The sequence below is a fragment of the Eucyclogobius newberryi genome, unplaced genomic scaffold (genome assembly GCF_026437365.1).
Source record: "Eucyclogobius newberryi isolate DKJ021-1_F unplaced genomic scaffold, fEucNew1.0.hap1 SCAF_13, whole genome shotgun sequence".
Classification (NCBI taxonomy): Eukaryota; Metazoa; Chordata; class Actinopteri; order Gobiiformes; family Gobiidae; genus Eucyclogobius; species Eucyclogobius newberryi.
The window spans coordinates 20,700,332-20,722,078 of NW_027315757.1; the positions used below are offsets into that span (position 1 = coordinate 20,700,332).

At 40.3% G+C, this 21,747-nt stretch overlaps 1 protein-coding gene across 1 annotated transcript in view; it reads right to left on the reverse strand.

Annotated features, from left to right (window-relative positions):
* Window positions 1–16,184: 16,184 nt before the first annotated feature.
* The window catches only part of rnd2 (Rho family GTPase 2), a 66,026-nt gene continuing 60,463 nt past the window's right edge, over window positions 16,185–21,747 (reverse strand). Inside the window, exon 5 of the mRNA XM_072442893.1 lies at window positions 16,185–17,276. Within this exon, the coding sequence (XP_072298994.1) occupies window positions 17,007–17,276 (270 nt within the window). The 3' untranslated portion in view covers window positions 16,185–17,006. The remainder of the gene's footprint in view (window positions 17,277–21,747) is intronic.

A 21,747-nucleotide genomic window follows, 5' to 3' on the forward strand; every position in this document is an offset into this window, starting at 1 on the left:
CCTAAAATATAGGAAAATGTAGGAAAAAAACGTTTAAAAAGTTTTAGTCAATCACAGCAGCCAATTGACACTTTTTAAATTTTAAAATGGTTTAATATTTCAACCAATATTACCTGACATTTCTCATGCTTTGTTAGCAAGTATTGATATAATGATTTTTTTTAAAAAGAGTTGTCAATAATAATAGTATAAAGTTTGCATTTGAAGGTGCAATACTTAACTTTTCTCTTCTCATTGCGTTGCCTCAAATGTTCCACTTTTGCTTTACATGTATCTATCTCCATGGAGACAAATCGGTGAAGGCACAAGTATTTCTTAGCAGCAAAAACAACTGCAAATGAATAAATACAAGATACACTACATAGCTTAATGCCATCACACAACCATTTAAACGTAAGAGCTTAAAACAATCTTAAACCCTTCATTATTACAATCAAAGCCTTGACGATTTCCCTGCATTCGGAACATTGCGGCGCTTGTTGTGTCGGGTTGCCAAGTTGTAAATACAAAAGGCTCCTGATATATGTCCCTGAATTAGGCGACAACACATCTGACCGTCGCAAATCACCCGCGTGTGTCCTGAATGTCCGCCCCGAACACAATGCGGGGCCAAAGGTCGACCCGGGAGGCATAAACCACACGACGCTGCTGTGTCTCGCTCCAACAGGCTCCAGACTGTGGTCTTATTTCTCTGTTTGTTTGTCAGTGCCACGTCTTTGCCCAGAGACAAACGAATGCGACTGAACAGGGATGTAACAGGCAACCGCTTATTCACGGACGAAAAGGTTGGACGTTTGAGTAATTCTCCCCGATGTTATGGATTAAAAAAAAAAGCATAAAATCATCTCTTCAGGACGGTATACGAAATGGACATCGTGCAATCGATTTCCGGCTCGTTCAATCCGCTGAATGTCGCTCACCTTATTCCGCCCAGCCAACTTTTTTACACTTTCTACTGTTTGTTTTTCCACTTCCGGTCGAGCGGGAATGCCGTTCACTTAAAGGGGCTGTACCCGATTGTCGCTGTTTTTAAACGCAAAAAAACAGAACTAGTTAATTTACCTAATTATTTTGCATGTAATAAGTAAAATCTGTTCTGCCCCAGTACAGCTATATTGTAAAACTATTATATATTGTTCTCTCTGCATCTAATTGTAGAGCGTTTTATTCTCCGAGAAGCGGGAAAGGCGCAGTTAGCATGCTAATGTTTGTTAGCATTACCTGGGACGGCAAAACTTGTGAAAAGTGCATATGAACTCGTACAAATGAAATGGCTGTGAATATTTAGAATGCCTGGGAACACATGAGAGAGCGATACATGTGGACTGCTGTAAAGCGTTTTAAATTAACTGTTTTTCACGTTTCAAAACAGTAAAAACCAGGTACATCTCCTTTAAGTCGACAGTTACGAGGGAAAAGTCTTGTCGCTAAAATATGATATAAAGTACGGTAGGTTGATTTGTGTAAAATGTTCAATGTTCACCAACAGCAGCTTTGTTGAGTCTGTAAAGCAGAAGGGGCTTAATTAATGGCGTCGCCCTTGGCAACTTCCGGAATAATACGATACCACAGAATCTAGACTTTTAAATCATTTGTAGATAAAACGTATATTCTGTCTTCCATGTTTCCTGTTCAGGCACCCTTTTGAGCCCTTTTCTCATCTCCAAAACCAAAAATTACAACATGCCCCAGGTGGTTGTTGCCATCTCGACGTGCTTGCTTCGTTTGCCGAATGTCTCTTCCCTCTCTCTCCCCCCCATCACTCGCCACTGTCAAACGATTCGGGGACCAGGAAAAACAAACCAAAAACACAACAAACTGCACAAAAATTAGCACAAAAACTTAAAGATGCACCATGTATGGCGAAGGGTACTGCCACTTGCTTGTCTCCATGGAGATGCTGTTGCTTTGCCTGAAATATTCCACAGTATGGCATTAAGCCGATCGTGCAATCACTACTTTACGGTGGTTTTACAGCCCAAAGAAGAAGAAAAAATATATACAAAAATTCCACTGTAAGAGCCTTTCCACAGATGTGACCTGTAACTGGTGGCGACGCATGCTTGTCTCCATGGAGATGCTAACACCTGAGTGCACCTTTTAAGAGCGATCGTTTCCTTCCCCTTTGAACGCCAGTCGGATCTCGAAATGCTCAGATAATTCTTGGTTTTGTTTGGCATGTCGCAGAAACACTCGACGATTGCGCGCGCGTAACCATGGCGGCGATTAGGTCGTCTTTCACAGTCCGGTCTAATCACTGTATTATAGCGCTCATCCCATTACACCGCCGCAGCCTTCCACAATTTGTGCTGCCATTTCCGCTCGCCTTTTGTTTTCATAATAGCCGTGTTTTGCAATCAGAAAATAATATTCACAGCATTTGGCGGGAAGCAAACAGTTGGGGTCTTTTTCTCGCCTCCTGTTGATTGCCTTTGTAAATTGTTAACTGCATTAAGCACTTCGGAGTTAAAATTGTGGGAAATAGCGGTTTTAATTTGGGTTCTGGGGAGACTTGGAAAGCAGACACGGCCCTTGTTCAAATCGGTTATGAAATATGGAGTCTTTTCTCGTGTTGTGCGACCTCCTGGTGAAGTCCTAATGTTTTTGGACCGCCTGCCTAACGAGCGCCACGCCAGCCGCCGACTCTGTGCCACCGGGAAAAGTGGCATTTGCGTCACTATGGGGGCAGCAGAGGGCGCACGGATCGTATCTGCTGGACACGCTGACGTTTGCGTTCGGCTAAAGCAATAAGAGCAATGTCAGTGTCACTCACAGCTGCAAAGTGAAGGGCGATTTGAGTAGATCAGGGCCAGTGTGGCAGAAATGCACGGGCTTTAAAAACACGGAGGAGCTTCACGGTTTTACAACTTGCAGACGGATGTGAACGCGTGTTTGCAGCTCTGGGGAGGGACTAAAAATGCAGGATGTTCTTGATTAAAATACATGATAATTGCATGAAAAAAGGCCATTAAAGTGATTAAAGCTGCACTGTGTAACTTTTCTGGGTGAGGGGTCTGCCTGTCCATGGGTTTCAGAATGATGAACTGTTGTCATAGCAATTTAAAACAAAATATTACATCTCTTCAATGGGGAAAAATACTAAAAATGTTGCATAAACCAGGAAGCCAATTTTGTTGACTTGGTTGAAAACGAGCAGCAGATGTAATTCCACAACTGTTACCTAGCAACCATACTGTAAACAAGGGCAGAATACACAATAGTTACGGTAAATAATAATAATACCATTATTTTTGTTTAAACTGTGTGAGTAAATTGTTTCTGCATTTGATGTCGCTTATTGATGACATCACAGTGGGATTCTACCTCGTGTAATTTACAGCTTTTATGTTACAGCTTTTATGTTACAATTTCTCTGCAACTGCCACTTGACTGATGTAAAATTGTGATACATATTCACCACAGGGACAATCCTACTGAGCCAGGTCATAATTATAAAAAACACCAGAACCTGTCACATGCACTTTAACATATATATCTCGTATTTTATTCAATTACAGGCGTTTTAGTGACACAAAATACCTTGGAAAACAAACATTCTGACTCTGAGAGGGGTCGCCTCTCCACAGTTATGATCTGTCACACGATCTTGATCCATATTGTGGAACATTCCAGGCAAAGCAGTAAAAGGCCCATAGTGAAAAGCACCTTTAAATGTGCAGAAAACACCAGGAGACTTTCTGGCTAAAGAAAAACCTACACAACCCCATCCAGCCTCAGATGAATGCAGTTTGGACGGCTCTTCTGTAAGTGGACAAAAACAGGTATAAATAACCTGCATGAATGTGGTTGTGATGCATTTTCCTTTAGTTAATCGCTTAAATTTCCAGCCAGCTTTTTTACTACTGCCATTGAACTGCACCGGCGACATAAAACAACCCCTCCACCGCGGCAGAGCACATTACACTGTTGCTATTCAGTTTGTTGCCGTGGCCTCTTGTGCTGCCAAATTGGTGAAACGCCACCGAGAGCCAGCAGCGCCAAGTCAGGGCCGCGTCCAAATACTCTCGCACTATAGACCTCCAGAAAACACACAGCTGTGCCGCGGTTCAATGTATACAGGGGGCAAAGCTCAAAGAGCCACGACAATCTGCGATAAATCCACTCCAACAAACAACTCTGAAGCCTCGGAGTTTGTGGAGATTTTATGAGTCTATCACTGTATGGAGCGACCACCACAAGGACACAACTCACCTCCTTGGACTAAATTTATAGAAAAGCGTGAAACTGAATTGGTTTTCATGTTTGATAGGAGCGTAGTGATTTGTTGGTGTGATCTAAAAGTCCATAGATCATAGAGTTTTATCATTACCATTTCATTTATTTGAATATATTAAGTTTAAATTTGATTTATTTTCATACTGGGCTTAACAAAAACTGTGTTTGAAGATAGTTCATGTCACTAAAGATTGTAGGGAAAGCTGAATGTCTCACCTTGCTCTCTACCCCAGTACTTGGTATCAACAGGAACAAGTTATATATCCAAAAGGGAAGAGGAAATGAACAGGAGAGCTCTGTGTTTGTGTGAGTCTGGGGCTGGTTTTAAATACTCTGAACTTAAGAATGTAAGTGAACTTCAGCACAGATCAGAAAAGTGACAACACACGACTCTTTTTTGATGGAAGTGTCAGTGTGGAGAAGAGAGGAGACTGTGGTCAGCTAATATCAGCACACACGCTGCTACTGCTGTTCTACAGAACAATATGATGGATTATATTCACTGCGGACAATCGTTTGGAGTCAGGATTAATTCAATCTTATAGTTGTGATCTGAGGTGGCCTGTGTGTTGTGAACGCATCCATTTTGATGCTTTGTTTCTTTCCTTCACTTCAGTTAGCCATTAGCCATAGCCACATGAAATGCTAAGACAACGTTGTAAACATTCTCTGTTTTCTCATTGGCTGTTGTAAAGTGATTATGGCTGTATCCATGTTTACTGACATGTAAATGAGTCGTGAAAAGAGGCATTTACACATTAATTACCGCACCACGCATGCATTAATTAGACTCATAAATTCACTTCAATAGTTGTCTAACTTTCAGCCTTTAAAATTCACAGTTAAGAGACGGAATCAGCCTCGAGTCTGGACCAAACTGAATGCGGGTGCATCTGAGTTTCAAAGGGGTGCAAAGATGCCATTATTTACACACATGAAATGAGGGTGCAAACACTTTTGGACGTGGTTGCTAGGCACCCTTTTGCACCCCGGGCCTGGGCAGAATAACAGAAAATGACAGCTTAATAAACTCAATTTAAAATGAATAGAGCCTGACACACTTTTTACAATCAGCTGCCTATAAACTACTTATTTTACATTACTATTTATATATCTGCAGTAATATCAGCTACTGGCACCTCCAACCTCCTCCTCACATACCGGCCTCATGTCGCTCAGGCCCTATAGTTACCAGGGCCGCATCGTGGAAACAACTGCAGAGAAAAAAGGAGTGATTACTCAAATACACCATTTTTATAATCCATTAGAGCATTCATCATAATTGCGATTGAAATCAAATTACTTACAGAGTCCTAATTGATTTCCCTTACGACCACTTTAAGATTCACAATTTTTTTTGTGTTCAATGGACCTAAACAAACCAGGGAATCAACAATACCAACTAATCAGTGTTTTAAAATGATGAAGAATCGGTCAGTAAAACCTTAACTTGCACGTCACAGGTTAAACCCCTTCTTCAACTCAAAAGCGTCCGTCTTTGTGGCCCGGTTGTTCTTTAAATACATCAGAACATTGACTATCCTGATGCGCGCCGCCGAAGCCCTCGGAAAACGGCGCTGACCTTTCCCCCGACACGTGCTCGGATGCAGCGGGAGCCCGTGTCACGTTGGCGAGTGTGCCCAGGGCTCGCACAGGTCTGATTACGCCGTCTCGCCAGCTTTTTCCATCCCAATAAACCCACCGCCTTTGTCCGCTTCATCCCAGCTTCTTCGTGTTTGTCTCTGTCGAGCGCTCGCGTTGCACTTTTGTTGTGCAGAATGACTCATGTCGAAACGTCTGGAACAGCAATATATGACATTTAAAGTATGGATTACCTGCAGGGGCTGATGGTATGTTAATGTCAACGTCAAATGTAACTCTATAGCACGTTTACAACCGCACCGGCTGCAGAAAGTGCTTCACACGCTCCATAAATGATGAGTGCAAATATGAAAACAAACACAACAGCTGTTAAGAGCCGACGCAAAGAAATGTGTCTCAAAAGAAGATTCAAAATGCATTTATATTTTTTAAAAGATCACACATTAAGATTTGGATCATGATGGTCATTTAGTGATCAAGTGTCCGTTCCCTTCATGTGGTTTTATGGGGATTTAAATGACCAATGATAGCCCTGATCGACCTTCCACTCCTCAGTAATGCTGTTCTCGATTATTTTATTTACTCTGCATTCAATCTTACATTAAAGACCCTAAATCATTCTACTTTTGGACATTTTTGGTGTAGAATCTTTAAAAAATACAGCAATTAACAGTTCAACACACAATATCATATATTTTGAAGATCGTCAAAGTTGAACCATCACCTGAGTCATATATTCCATTTATTCATTCAGATGACATGATTATGCTAAATATGTCTCAGGCATTTTTGTGAGTGCAGTCGCCTCTCCACAGATCTGACCTATAACTTGGCCTGAGAGTGTCACCTGCTTGTCTTCTGTTTAGAGATTATGGAAGAAGAGTTACCCCATTGTATGTAATATCTAATGTCTTATCGTCTCAATTGGGAGAGGAAAAAGTGTTTCATTTGTGCTCACTCTTTTTCGAATATTGGAAAAACAGCGTTGGGTATTTTTGTCGATGCAACGTTTGGCATATTCAAAAACAAACTGGAACAGAGTGAGATAAGTTTAAGCTTTACTTTGTAACATTTCAAACTATAATGGAGACAGGCATGTGACAAACATTCACCAGAAAAGTACAAAATCTTAACTAAGAAAAGCCGTTTCCCCCTCCGACTCCATCCGTTTGTGTGGACATGTTGTACTTTTGCGTCACGCTGTGCTCCGAAGCCCATCACCAGCCTTGCCTCCCGTTGCCATGACGTCAACACCTCTCCCGCAACTCATTTGGCTAAAATTGGTCAGCGCGAACATGCCAGCCTCATATTACTATTCGTGCCATCACCTTGTCACAGAAAAATGCCCGTTTTCTTCTAACGGCGTTAATTTACTGGCAAACAAGTGTCTCTCCGTGATGGATCGTATCGCCCGGAGGAGCACCTTATGGCGTCAAAAAGTGCGCTGAGCGATGGATTGTCACCTGAATGGATCCGTAATGTGCGGTTAATTGTCCGGACCGAGGCTCATTTTGCCCGCTGCCAGTCCGCGTGGCGAGAGGGGGGGGGCAGGGATTTTGGGCAGACAAAGCTCAAGTGAACGAGGATTTTATGACATTATAATCACCTGGAAGACCAAAGCCAGCGAAGAGCCAGACAGCTTTCTGTAGGAGGTGACGAGTGATGAAGGGCACAGGTTGTACACCGTATTTTCTGGACTATAAGTCGCACCGGAGTATAAGTTGCACCAGCCAAAAACTGCAGAAGAAAAAAACATCTAAGTGTCTGGTATATTAACGTAACATATGAACAGTTATTCAGATAACTATAGCATAAAGAACATGCTAACAAGTTTACCAAAGCATCAGTTTTACCCCAAATCACTAAATCCATTGAATTCTTCTTCCTCTGTGTCACTTCTAAACAACTCCACAAACTCCAGAGGAAGTGCAGATTCTTCTTCTGCGTCGCTTAGAGCCTAGAGCGCCCTCTTGTGGCTGTCAGTGTGAAAATAATCAACATGGGAAATGCGGTTGTCAGTGTGACAATACTGAATAATATCACATATAAGTTGTTCTGGATTATAAATCGCACCCCTGACAAACTGAAAAATGTTAGTTAGTGTTAGTTCTAAGACGTATTTATTATTTCACATGGCCTTTCATAGTTTGTTTTGTGTCAATTGGTGTAACTTAATAATAGTTAATTATTAAAGAAGCTCACAATTTGCTCTTTGTCCAACTCTATCTTAGTGCAATAAATATATTTTTCCATCCCTTCTCGAACATATCTCCTCAATTGTCGTGTTCTTTACAGTGTACGTCTGTTTTGTATTCCTGTTTTAACTGTTGTGTTGGTACTCTTCGATTGTGATGAAGTAGGGACATTTAAAAAAGGACTGAATGAATAATATTTATAAAGCAACATTAACAATAATTGTCCAGCGAGGTAAACTTGATCCTGGCTCATAATTGTAGTATTTTCTCCAATAAATAGTCAACAAAAATACATATTTTCAAAAGTACACAATGTTTTTAACATCGGGAGAAGGCGTCCATCATCTTTTGTTTCCATGCACGAAGAGGTCATCGCTTTGCCTGAAATATGGACGTTACAATATCACATTTTAGTGTTACTATTATTGTGAGAAAAAACATCACAATTTAACGATTATTCACGATTATTGTGACGAAGCAACGGTGAAATCTTCCATTTTATTTCATTCCCATTGCCTAACATGTTACTGTTCCTGTCTGAAAGACAGAATTAAGTCAAATGTGACCAAAACAGCCAAATAAAGTTATTTACATCTATTTTTTGGGCTAAATATTGAACAAACATGACTAGATTTAGCTTCTAAAATGTTCACAATTATTACCTTTTGGTTCTTACGATTACATTGTGACCAGAATAATCAAGATTTTCCATTAACCTAATAATCTTGACATGCCTAGCTTGAAATATTGTATGGTGTTAAAACTATTGCTGCTTTTACTGGGAGAAAGTCTTTGCCACAACATGCATTTGTGGGGTTGCCTCTCCATAGAGTGGGCGTGTAACTGCTCCGATCATGCCACAATATCTTCACGGAGACGAGCGGGCAGCCCTCCATCTTAAAGGTTACGTAATGCCATCTTTAACGTCACATAAATACACAATCGTGCGCTGTTGAACTCCGTTGATACAATAATCATAGAAAAGTTGCCTGGGTAAGTTCATTCTCAGGTCCTACAAACTTTCCCCGCGACACAATTCACTTCCATTACTCAGACAGGCAACACTGGGTGACCCGGCATTATAGGCACCAAACAAGCATTACACCTGGGAAATCTATAGTAAGCCCTACTGGAGCCGAATGTGTCAAAAAATACACACAGAACTCTTTATAATGGAGACAAACAACAAACATATGTGCTGCTTGTTATAAACTTTTGCCCCGGCTTTTACGGCAAAGTTTTCTGTCTTCCTCTTTGTTTTGGAATGTCGCTGTTGCAATATCCATAACCTTTGCGAAACCTCAGACCGGTGTGAAAATAATAGACAAAATGAGTTCATAAGTATAACAGGTTAATAGAAATGGAAAAGTCTGTCTTGCCTAAAAGCTCTATGGACAATAAAACTATCATTAAGGGCGTCGTTTCAGCGTAAAGTGAAGAGAGACACAACAATTAGACCCAGAAATTTAATGATGTTATAATTTGAAAATGCATATCAAGTAAATGTCTTTTCTCGATAATCTCATCATATTTTTGCAATCAATTTGATATGTTCTGATTGAGGTTGTGTAACTCAACGGTGAATGAACTGCACATTTAAATGCATTTTTATTCATTTTTATCAACACATTTTATAGTTTTTCCATTGATGAAAGTATTCTGCAAATGTCCAAAAGTAAACAATATATTTATTAATTTTAACGACCATCATTAAGAATTACTCCATGATCCATAAACGAATAGAAATAGTAATGGGATAATAGAAATGGAAAGCACATCTATGATCAATAAAACTATCATTAGGGGAATCATTTTAACGTAAAGTAAAATGTATGTCAAGTTTCATTTCTCGATAATCTGATCATATGTTTGCAATCGATTTGATATGTTCTGATTGAGGTTGTGTAAGTGAATGAACTGCACATTTAAACACATTTTTATCTATTTTTATCAACACATTTGATTGTTTTTCCATCGTCTGAAACTATTCTGCAAATGTCCAAAAGTAATCAACATATCTATCAATTTCCACGACCAGCATTAAGCGGGACCGATCCATAATCTGATAGAAATAGAAATGGCCGTATTGGCAGACGGACTGATCGACACTGGTGAATAATGAATGCGGTCCCTGTCCCGCAGCAGCTGGTAACGTGGCCTTTGCAACGACCCCAAAAGTCCAGAGCCGCGGTCGAACGGTGAGAAACTGCACGGTCAGATCCCCAAAGTGACGAGCGGGAGACAACGAAGGTAGAACGAAGAACCAAGCAAATGTGTTTAAACTGAGATGTTCTCCTGCTCGTCTCCGTGAAGAGGTTGTTATTAATTGACTTGGAATGTTTCATGAATGTCGGCATTGAATGTAGATCCGTGAAGGAAAGGAAGTGTCCCCGGTTGCCAGATTTCCGTAGAGCAATAAGCGACTGAGCTTTAGAAACAACAACGAAACAAACAGACAAGCACTTCGTTAAACGCATGGGGCTAAATGTTGTAGCTGAACAAGTGCTCAAGAGATGCGCATAATTGTATTGATGAAACAAAAATTATGTATTGATAATGGTTTTGAATACTTAATTCATTGGTACTGACTTGTATTTAACCAAAAAAGACTTGAAAAAAGGGTGAAAATCATCTCTTTAGTGACTCGAAATTGCAACAAAAAATGAATTAAATAAAACGCAACCGTGACAGTAAAAATTTTCAGGCCACTTTCCAAAAAAAAAATATTATTGCTATAAATTAAAATGTAAAGAAGCAGATGGCAAACACAAGGTGCACTTAATGAAAACTGAAATTGAATGAAAATGGAATCAGAGTTTCGTAGCGCACCTGTCTTTGCCTTGTTATGGCACTCTCACCTCACAGCAACAGCGTTACAGATTTCCCGTGTGTTTGGGTTCGTTTCTTCCTCACACTGATCTGGGAGTGTTTGCTGCTCGTCTCCATGGAGATGGATAGGTTTAATGCCATTCTGTGCATTAAAGGGAACCATGCAAAGTGCTGGTTGTGTGGCATAACTGCACTTTTTTGCACTTCAAGTAACTTATTTAATACAAGAACATTGAATTAAATAAATAATGACTTTGCTGACTAGATTTTACTGCCATGAATTGAAACATAATAGCAAATGTCAATATGGTTGTTACTGTGCATACCTTAGATACCCTTCAGTTTCCATACAGAACCTTTATTCATATTATTTTATAATTTCACTCAATAATCGTGATAACTTCTTGCACATGATCAATTTGTACCCACGTCACTTACATCAGAGTGTCCAAACTATGGCCCGGGGGCTAAATGCGGCCCTCAGACCAATTTCTTTGGCCCTCAGGCTTCCTACTACATTGGCCCAAACAAGCAAAACAAAAAGTTGTATTTTCTACTGTAAAATCAGAAACATTCTGCTATAATAACTTGAAATAACACATATTCTGATGAACTACAGACCTGGTATTAATGTTCCAAGCCTTATTAAAGATGTGTAATTCATCAAAACTACATCAAATGCAAAATCTCCACTGATTCCCTTCATTGTCACGTTGTCTGTGGCCCTCCGCTTCGTACATGCTTCAAAATGCGGCCCTCACACTCCTGACACCGACATCATCCGTGACATCGGTGAGTGGAACTTCTTTCTGAACGGGAGCACGGGCTTTTGAAGGGGATCAAACTCCTGCCTCTCCGTCACCTACAGCAAGTTCATTAATTAAGCGTAGTCTTGCGTGTCCTGATCCGTCTCCACATGTTGTATCCGTGCGTTCACAGTTACCACGAGCTGACAGATGCTAGCTTTGCCTGGCTAATCAAGAACACCAAACCTGCATTAGCATCTGTCTTTGTGCTTTAGTAAAAACGATTTTTTAATAAGGTAAAAATATTCACTTTCCCTTTTTATCTCTGGTGCCGCAGGAGCGGCAAGGGGATCCAATTTAAGAGAATGAGCAATTGATGCAGAGATATTGCTGCTAAACTACTCGATCTTTCTTAGCAAACCATCTCGTCTACAAATCACTTTAATGCCTTTGGGAAATATGTGTTCTTCCTCCGGAGCCGACGAGATGGACAAAGCGTCACTGCCAAACTATAAATTGCAAATAAGAGGCTACTTGTCGACAGTTAAGATTTGTTACGTGATTGATTGAGTGCGCGTTTCTTATTGGGGCAACGGTTCACGGCAGACATATTCTACTCAAAGGTTGACGGTTCAAATCTGGCTGTAACTAGTTCATGCCGCTGTTGTGCAATGAATTGGGCTGGTCTGGAGTGATTTTTGACCAAGCCTAGCACAAGATCTGGAGATGGGTCCGGCATGTGGCGCCCACCGCTCCTGACGGGTTTGCCCAAAGGTATTGAAGGATAGAGACAATATAGTGTAACTTAACCTTAATCTTAACTTTAAAGTAAGAGCCCTATGTTTTTAAATGCACTGTGATAAGTTATACTATTATGTACTTTTCCTCTTGTGGTATGCAAGGCTTCATCTCCACATCCCATTTCCTCCTGTGGTTTAACTGAAGACACAACCCCGTCTGAATGTGACCCAATTAGTCAGATCCTCCTGCGATAGAGAACATCCTGTGATCATGAGTCACACGTGGACATGACAGACCCCTCTGTGCCGGTCCCTGTGCTCCAAACTGAAACAGATGCTATAAACAAGCGTTAAATATGGTAAAATTATATTAAACTTAAACTGAACTTAGCTTGACATGATGACGTAAAATGGAAGTGGTGTGCATGGATAAAAAAGAAAAGTAAAATAGTGCTGAGATCCATGAATATAGGGCTGATAACTAATGTAACGTAGGTAAAACAAACTGTTTGAATATATTTGAATATTATGTGGGCTTCCTGTCCAGGGCTCAAAACTGCTTGAAGAGGAAAATTACACTCAAGCAAGAGTAACATTCCTCAAAATAATGACTTTAGTAGATATTGAAAGAAGTGGTCCTAGCAATTACTCGTGTGCGTAAAATGTATTTGGGGAAATTATCTGGTATCACAGAATAGACCGTTTGTTTTTTTCAATGTAATAAAACAAGTCAAAGATATGTGAAGAATACAAATTTCAATATGATTAATTTAACATTGTCCACACACAACTTTTGTCACTTAAGGTTCATTCTGTCACAAACGGCAGAACAGAGCCAATTACGGAAGCTGGAAACAGGAGGTGATTTGTAACAGATTTTAATGATGACAGAACAGAGAATGTGCAAAGTCTTTTGGTTAAGTCTGACGACAAAAAAAAAAGATCCTTCAAGCGGTGGGCAGCGCCAGCAAACCGCGGTGTCAGGGAGCAGACAAGAGGCGTAGTGATATCCGTTCCAGGTTCGATTCACAGGCGTAGACTTGTCAGAGAGTAGGCAGAAGGATAAATCAGGAAGGTCCGAGATCATCAATAGCAACCAAATGTCACAAGGTTTAGGCAGCGGGAGGTCAGGGCAAAAATTGGTCATTAACGTCCGGGGTTAAACTGGATAAGGCAAAAAACAGAAATCATGGTCAAAACACAAATCAAAATACCAGAAGCTTGATAAGGGTTCAATAGCTGGGGACGACCAGGTAACGCAGACAATCTCGCACGGACCAGAGGAAACAAACACCTAAAATACTACACCCAGTGATAACAACCAGATACAGCTGTGAACCCACGCACAGGTGAGGAGAGCCTGTGATGAACTTGAGAGACAAAAGGGCGGTAACCAGAACAAGAAGGGAGGGGGGAAACAAAGAGGAGCAGAGACAGAAACACTGTGAATAAAACAAGACAAGACTAAACATCACCAGACCAGACGGTGACCATGACACATTCTGTGCCGCTTGAACTGGCCGGTCTAATGCCTTCTTAGAGATGGTCAAGGGATTATTCACATTTGGCCAGGTTTAATCCAACAATATTCTGTCATGTAACATAAATAGTAATTTAACATTGACATTTCATTAGCCTAAAGTTTAGCAATTAGCATAGTTCACATATGGGTTGATTCAGCTGGAACGCTCTGATGTCGGAACTCGTCATGTTTTAGTGGGAAATAATGGAGCTCTCCGTTGGTTGGAACTCAGTGTTCTACCCATCCCTGCTGATTAAAGGCTCTATTCCCTTTCACAACTCTGTTCAGTGCTCAATACACCCGAATTCCAGTTGAAGAATGTGACTTTGCAGCATTTTAATACCGAGAATAAAAACTTTTAATAAATGGTGACAGTTACTTTGTCTTCTCTCGAGTGCATTTGCATATTATTCCCCCGTCTTCCAACTTTCTTCAGGACTTGTCAAACATTTCTAACTGTATAATTTGACTACAAGTTTTATGTCTCATGAACATTTCTCTCTGAACTGCCTTTTTCCATAGTATGTAAATCTTTTCAGTGTTTTGACTCCAACATAGCTCACTCCATCCACCGTGGGCAGCTCTAAATCTCAAACGCCTGTCACGACTCTTAAATAACCCTGTCTTCGCTCCCTCTCGTACACTCTGTTTTACTTGCGTTGTTTAAAAAGAAACAGCTTGTCTCGTAAAGGCCTTTGCTTTCGAGGGCAGAACGGACGGTTAAATTGCGGTGTGTGGATGAGAGCTCTCACATCAGCCGCCGTCACCTGTCATCTTAGATCTTGTTGTTTGAGCGTAAAGCCACGATTTACAAAACACACTCCCCTTTGCAGTTCAATCTGGGTTCTATATTCTACCCAGACAAAAGCACACCGAGCACATTAGATTGATGGACTGACTTATTTATGCACAACACAACAAAGGGAACAAAATGGACAGGCTGAAGTAATCCAGTCGAAAAACGTATTTTCCGGACTATTTGGGGGTTTTATTTGTGGAGTTGTTTAGCAGTGACACAGAGGAAGAAGAATTCAATGGATTTAGTGATTTGGGGTAATACTGATGCTTTGGTAAACTTGTTAGCATGTTCTTTTTGCTATAGTTATCTGAATAACTGTTAATATGTTACGTTAACATACCAGACACTTACCACAGTTCTGTCTGTGCCTCATGTAGCTGAAGGTGTTAGCGTTAGCATACGTACACCTATTCACCATGTTCTCTAATCTGTTATTATTTTAAATTGCATTTCAAGATGAAATGTCTGTTCTTGGTCTTGGATTTTATCAAATACATTTCCCCCAAAAATACGACTTATACTCCAGTGCGACTTATGTGTTTTTTTCTTCTCTTTTATGCATTTTTTGGCTGATGCGACTTATAGTCCGGAAAATACGTTAAATGCTCAGTGGTTACCAAATGGAAGCTTAGAATTTACGTGCGGCTTTTTTGGCAATTTAGCTTGAGTCGTGGAAGTTAAAATAGTGTGTGTATTGAAGCCCACAACGTGCCATCTACCAGTAACAGTGGGAATTACCATGGGGAAAAAAGCAAAACAAAGCTAGCCTTGACGCGCCGATACAAGCAGACAGTTGTAATTAACGTGAGTCGACGTCAGAAATGCTCACGACGAGTCTGTTGATAGTTGGTGGACTTAAAACAGAGCGACTGCTGATGTTTCAATCAGGCGGAGCGCTTTACATTTTAATTCTCAGATCATACTATGAAAAATTGGAAAATTGCTTCATTTACATTATACACCAACATTGTAAATTAGCTGAAATAAGGAAGAGCGTAGTACTTTACCTGTCGTTAGATTCAGTCCCTATTTCAATCAAATGTAATTAAAGTTAGTATTAGCGTCTCCCTCTATAGCCCTGAAAGTTCTCTACGCCAGGTGTAAACTTAGATTATTTGCCCCGCCCTAATTTACACCAACTGGGAAACCATGTGCCATCTACACCTCAGAAAGCGTTGTTTTGATCCCGTCTGGAGAAGATCTGACACGTCACTGCATCACCTTCTACTCCTGGGTCTTTTTGAAGTGCAAAAATGTGTCAAAATGCAGAAAAAAACCTTAATAATAATGAAACGCACCACCATATGCAACAATGTATTTTTATTTCATTTTAGACTTTTAGTGAAAGTACAACAAAATAGCGTTAACATCTTACCACTTTATTTGTCACAAAGAAACGAGAAAATGACTTGAACGGGAACGGTGAGTGAGGCAAAGAACAGTGTCAAGAACTCATTTGAAAGAAAGGTGTAAACTTTAAAGAAGACGTATTATGCTTCCCCCCCCCCCCCCCCCCCGGTTTTCTGAGTCATAAACTGAAGCGTACGTTGAACAATAATTGAAAAAAGCTAAAATGGCTTAATATAAAAACAGGTCCATTGACTTGCTGTTTCAAAATGGCAGAACGAATGCCTTTTCACAGTGGCATTTCATCATAACAAGCGGCAGATTGAGAACATTGTTGAAAAAAATGGCTATGTGACATTTTTGAACCCTATACGTGTAAGCCCTGCAGTCTGCTCTTTCTGAAACACTGCAAAGAAGTGCAAAGAAGTGGGCGGGGATAGTAAGCTAATGAGGAAACACCTTTATAACATGACAGTCGATTTCACATGATACATCCCCTTTAAACTACATTTTCACCGCAGTGTCTTTGCCAGAAATGCACTTGCGGCGGCGCACAAACACTTCCACCACGTCGCGCCCAATCTCTACGTCTCCCGGATCTCACCGCCGTCCGTTTGGCCTGAGCTGTTGATCGTAGAAACATCCCTTATCGTTAACGTCGTACGGCAAAAACACCCAAGTTCTGCCCTCGAAGCTGGTGTCAATTTGTCCCTGGAACAGACGAGGCGTTCCAAAATGGCTTCCTCCTTCCTCGTCTAGAGCGGCGCATCCTCGTCTTGTAGAAAACCCAGTAAAATCCCTCGAGTTTGTCCAGTTTACCATTTACTACAGCTTCGGAACGGCTCAACACACACACACACACACACACAATCCTCCTTAGCAGTGCAAAAAGAACAAAATATGAGGAGAACGTTAAAACAATAAATAGACTTTCTTCCTCTGTTATATTCTGTGCGTCGTATGTACAGTCCGTTCCCACGACAGCAGTCCCTACATCAGCGCACAGCTCTTGGCCCGGTCCTTCCTGATGGCGGGGGCTTGGTCCAATTGCTCAGTCCGTCCGGGCAGCGGCGGCAGGGGCAGCTGGGAGACCCTCTTCAGGCCCCGGCGGGAACTGCTGCGCTTCATCTGCGTCTTGTGCGGCCGCCGCACCGATGCCAGCGTGGTGATGTGAAACACGTCCCGCACGCTGTTCTCGGAGACTTTGGACGTGCACTCGGCGTAGGCCACGGCTCCCATCTGACGCGCTATCGTGCTGCCCTGCAAGAGAAGAGCGAAAGGTGCAGAAGAGCGTGAATGGCGGTGTCGGGAGTCGGGGGGGGGGGGGGGGGTGAGCGGTGCAGGATTTTACGGCTGCATTTTTTCATTGCTTGTGTCCCAACATTTTGCCGCAACTAAAAGCTCTCCGAACTGAAGGGAATATCAAATAATATTAACTTTACTAAGATTGTATTACCAACTATATTTTACGAGACTGTATTAAAGTATATTTTGATACACACTGAAACTATGAAGGGTTTACTCCTTACACGCACATGCGGACAGAGATCCCATTGTTCCTCTAAAACACTCTCTGATAGACACCTGTGCCGGAGAAAGCTGCAGACGAGCTCAAGGACATTTCTGTGCGATACAGAGGAGGAGACCAGAGAGGCGTCACCCTTCATATCACGCCCTATATCAAAATGTATAAATTGTTTGAGCGCACAGGGGCAGGACGCGATCCGGAACGCCCGTGTAAGGCGCCGTCATATTCGATAGGGACAGATGGTAAGCGCTCTGTTTATCTGTATTAGAATTGTACATGGCAGGGATTAAATCTTTTTATTAATTTTTAACTGTTTTGATTCTTGCCCTTTCTTTCATAAACGAGCACGCCAACAGAACTAACAGTGACGGGGAAATGTTGTACCGAGCTAAACAAAGTTTGCTGCCGCCCAATACAGTACATCTCTCAAAAGTATCACTGTCGAGATTTTGACGAGAACAATAATCAACTTTGTAAATAACTGAACATTATCGCAATAACATGGAGGTCCTTCATCTGTCGGAGAAATGCTGTATTTTAAATGAAAACGTTGAAAAAGTTCAAGATTTTGAGTTGTTTTAGTATTTGTTGCGGTTAAGTTTTTATTTTCAGGTTAGTTTAACTCAAGGCATGTACATTTTTGTTTTAATACAACTGAAATTATTTAAAAAAACAAATATATTGAAATATTTCCAATGTCGTGCAGCCCTAAATGAAAGGTTATTGAAACCACGGACCACTCAATAGATTTGTTATCACACTTAACGTTTTTTACCATACTGCAGTGTCAGCCTTTGATTAATGTAGACAGTTAAAGGTTAAGGGTAATTATATTTCTCACCAGGCAAGGTTACAGGTCAGATCTGTGGAGAGGTGACTCAGCAGTTTTTTTTTTTTAAGTGTTTGGAGGGATTGATTATTACAATTCTTCCTGAACATTTATTATGGCTTGTCTTTAATATCTTGCGTGTGGAGTCATATTCATGGTTTCAGGCAAATGATTCCCTCCTGGTTTGAATGATTTGCCATGGCAACGGTCCTTCGATGTTGCAAAAGCACAATTCAAACCGAAATATTCTATCATCAGAATGTGGACCACGCACAATCCTTCAAATCAGGAAGGAATCAATCAAATTAACCCATATATAGATGAGAGATTAGATTATGCAGATTTAGAGCTGCAACTGACGATCGTTTTGAATCAGAATTAGGGATGTCACGATTATTTGCTTAATCGATAATCCTGATTATTCAGGTCAGAATATAATCATAAGAACTAAAAAAAATATGATCGTAACCATTTTAAAAGCAAAATTAAGTATGTTTTGTTCAATATAAAGCACAAAAAATAGACCTGAATGTAAAGAATTTTATTTTTTCTGGCTGTTTCCGTAAAATTTCACTTTATTTAGTCTTTTGGAAAGTACATTTTTGTAAAACCGGTCACAAACTTGAGGAACAGTGACATGTCAGACCACGTGAATAAATAAAAAAAGAGAAAGATTTCACTCTTTTAGTAAGAGTCACAGTCTCAGTAATTGTGAATAATCGTTAAATCGTGCTGTTTTTTCGATTTTGAATATTATATTTTTACTAAATTTGATAAAGCTAAAGTGATGTTGCTAGAGAACATCTTCATAGAATTTATATTAAAAAAAACACATTTTCCAAGTTTCTTTTTGTAATTGTGTAATTTCTCTCGGCACGTGGCATGTTTTGAAATTCAAATACAAAATTAATTGACAATCATTTCAATAACAACTGACTTGGACACCGATTTGGATTCTAAAACCAAAAGACGACTGAGTACGTACATCATGTCGCATCAAACGCCTTCACGTGTTTGAACATTGCGCGTCTGTGTACTTTGTGTTCGCCGCTCTTCACGGACAGGAAACCCCACCGCCGATAAACCTGCCTCTAATTGAGCCTTTAGCTCGTTTCCCCGCCATCGAATCAAAAGCTAATTTAATTTCAGTTTTCTTCCATTTCCTTCTCGGCTAAAGTGCGTCTCTGGTTTCATAATTGAGACTCGCAAAGGTCAGATCAGACGAGACAAGAACGCGCTCAACGTGATTCTGAGCCCGCGCGCTCGTCATTCTTTCTGTTTTTTTCCATCTGAAGTATTCTAAGCATAGTTTGAAATCTGTCTTCGTTAGATTGTTCGAAAAAACGACTTTTAGGTTCAAATTCTTAGGTTAAATCTGTAGATAATTGAGAAGGTGTAATGTGTAACTTTCTCATCTCCGTTCTCCATGGACGTGTTCTTTTCTTTGCCTGGTATGGCATTAAACTTGTCCAATCTCCGTGGAGACAAGCAGGAAGACAAGTTTCAAGTCTACGGAGAGGCGACCCCCGCTTACAGTACCAATGTTTTTCAAGCAATATTAACGACAAAAACGCACGCAATTGAATAAATGCTGGATAGATAAGTTTAATAATGTTGTACGGTGGAACAATCCAGGCAAAGAAATAACTTATCTCTATGGAAACAAGTTGCATAGGTCCCCTTTAACATCGAGGGCAGCCGTGTAGTTCATTCAGCATTTATTTTGATGAGACTGGATTAAAAACTATGCATTTTCTCATTTCTGCATCTGTGTGACAGGTTAATATGATTTTCTAATTTAGATTTTTTTTGGTGTATTTATATCTATTGTAAAGGAAAATGATACAACAGGAAGTGACATCACACCAGGGAAGTTTCGTTCCATCCAGTTTAAGTATTTAATTTTAACAAAATAACTTGTTTCGCCCCTAAACAATAATTTACAACAAAATAAAGTACATTTTTATTTGTCAAATGTTTTAAATAAATTGACAATTGATTTTGGCCCAGTGGTTGCAAGCTAATTTCCTAGTGTGATGTCATCAATTACAAAAATTGCTATTCCGGGGATAAAATGTGTTTATTTTTTTCAGCCAAATTTTTAATATTTTTATTTTAACTCCATTTTAGTTTAATGAGTCATCCAACCTGTCATAGGCACTTAATTAAATGATTAAATGAACATTACTTGGTTTGATTGATACTGAAGTCAAGAAAAAAATGTAATTTCCCCAAATCCTTTACATTGCCACACATTTTTTTTTTTATAACTTTATCCCAAACTCGTATGGAATAGGGCCATCAAGACTGTCAAAAAACCCCATACATTTATTTTTTTCCCTGCCAATTTGTCACATGAAAATAGTTATGTACGGATCGCATTAATGCTTTCACAACACGGTTTATTCAATTCAATTCCATTTCAATTCCATATATTTTTCGAAGGACGACAATGAAAATCAGATGAACAAACATGTTTTTGTTCGATAGTAAATGCAAGTATAAGCCTTAAACGCACATAAACCACTAGCTAGTGCTTAAAAACGCTTTCTAAATGGTTTTCTTATTTTACTTATTTTAAAATTTTGCCAAATTTGACACCTCTAATAAGGAGCGATGTCGAGGTCTTGGATGGAGTTGGACTTTTGGAGGGGCAGCGAGGAGGAGGCGGAGGCCGTGGTGACAGACTGAAACGCTTGATCAGATCTGCGTCAGATTAGAGCGGAAACGTCTCCAGGTTCACGGAGTGGTCACGTCTGAAGAGCGCTGCCCTTCAGACGGGGGGGGGGGGAGCACGATAACAGCACACGAGATCAGGAATAGGAGGGAAAACGTCTCGTGGAACGTCTTCTGCTTCAGTTGGAAGTATCTACGGTTCGGACCTGACTTGGCAGCATCCACGGTACACGCGAGGAGTCGAATTGAATACACGAGTTATTCTAACAGGCTGAACAAGAGTCAAGGAAACGTTTATGATTAGCCTTCGAGTCGCACTTTGGGATTACTTGAAATGAGCAAATCGGGTTAGTTAGATTATCAAGTTCGAGAAACAAGGGGCACAAACACAGGTGAAAAGTATTACGTCAGGATACTATGCAATGTTATATATTAAACACATTATTTATCTTTTGTAGCGTCAGAGTTGTTAAGAACCACGGATGATCACATGACATTTTATCCCACTCTTTTCATCCTTTAGTTACACAAAACATCTTGTTTACAGGATTGGGGCCACGGTCTCTTGGTTCAAAGGGATTTTATTTGTCAAATAGTTTTAAAAAAGAAAGAAAAATTGACAATAGATTTTGGCCCAGTGGTCGCAAGATAATTCCCTTGTGTGATGTCATCAATTGCAAACAGGAAGTACCATTAAA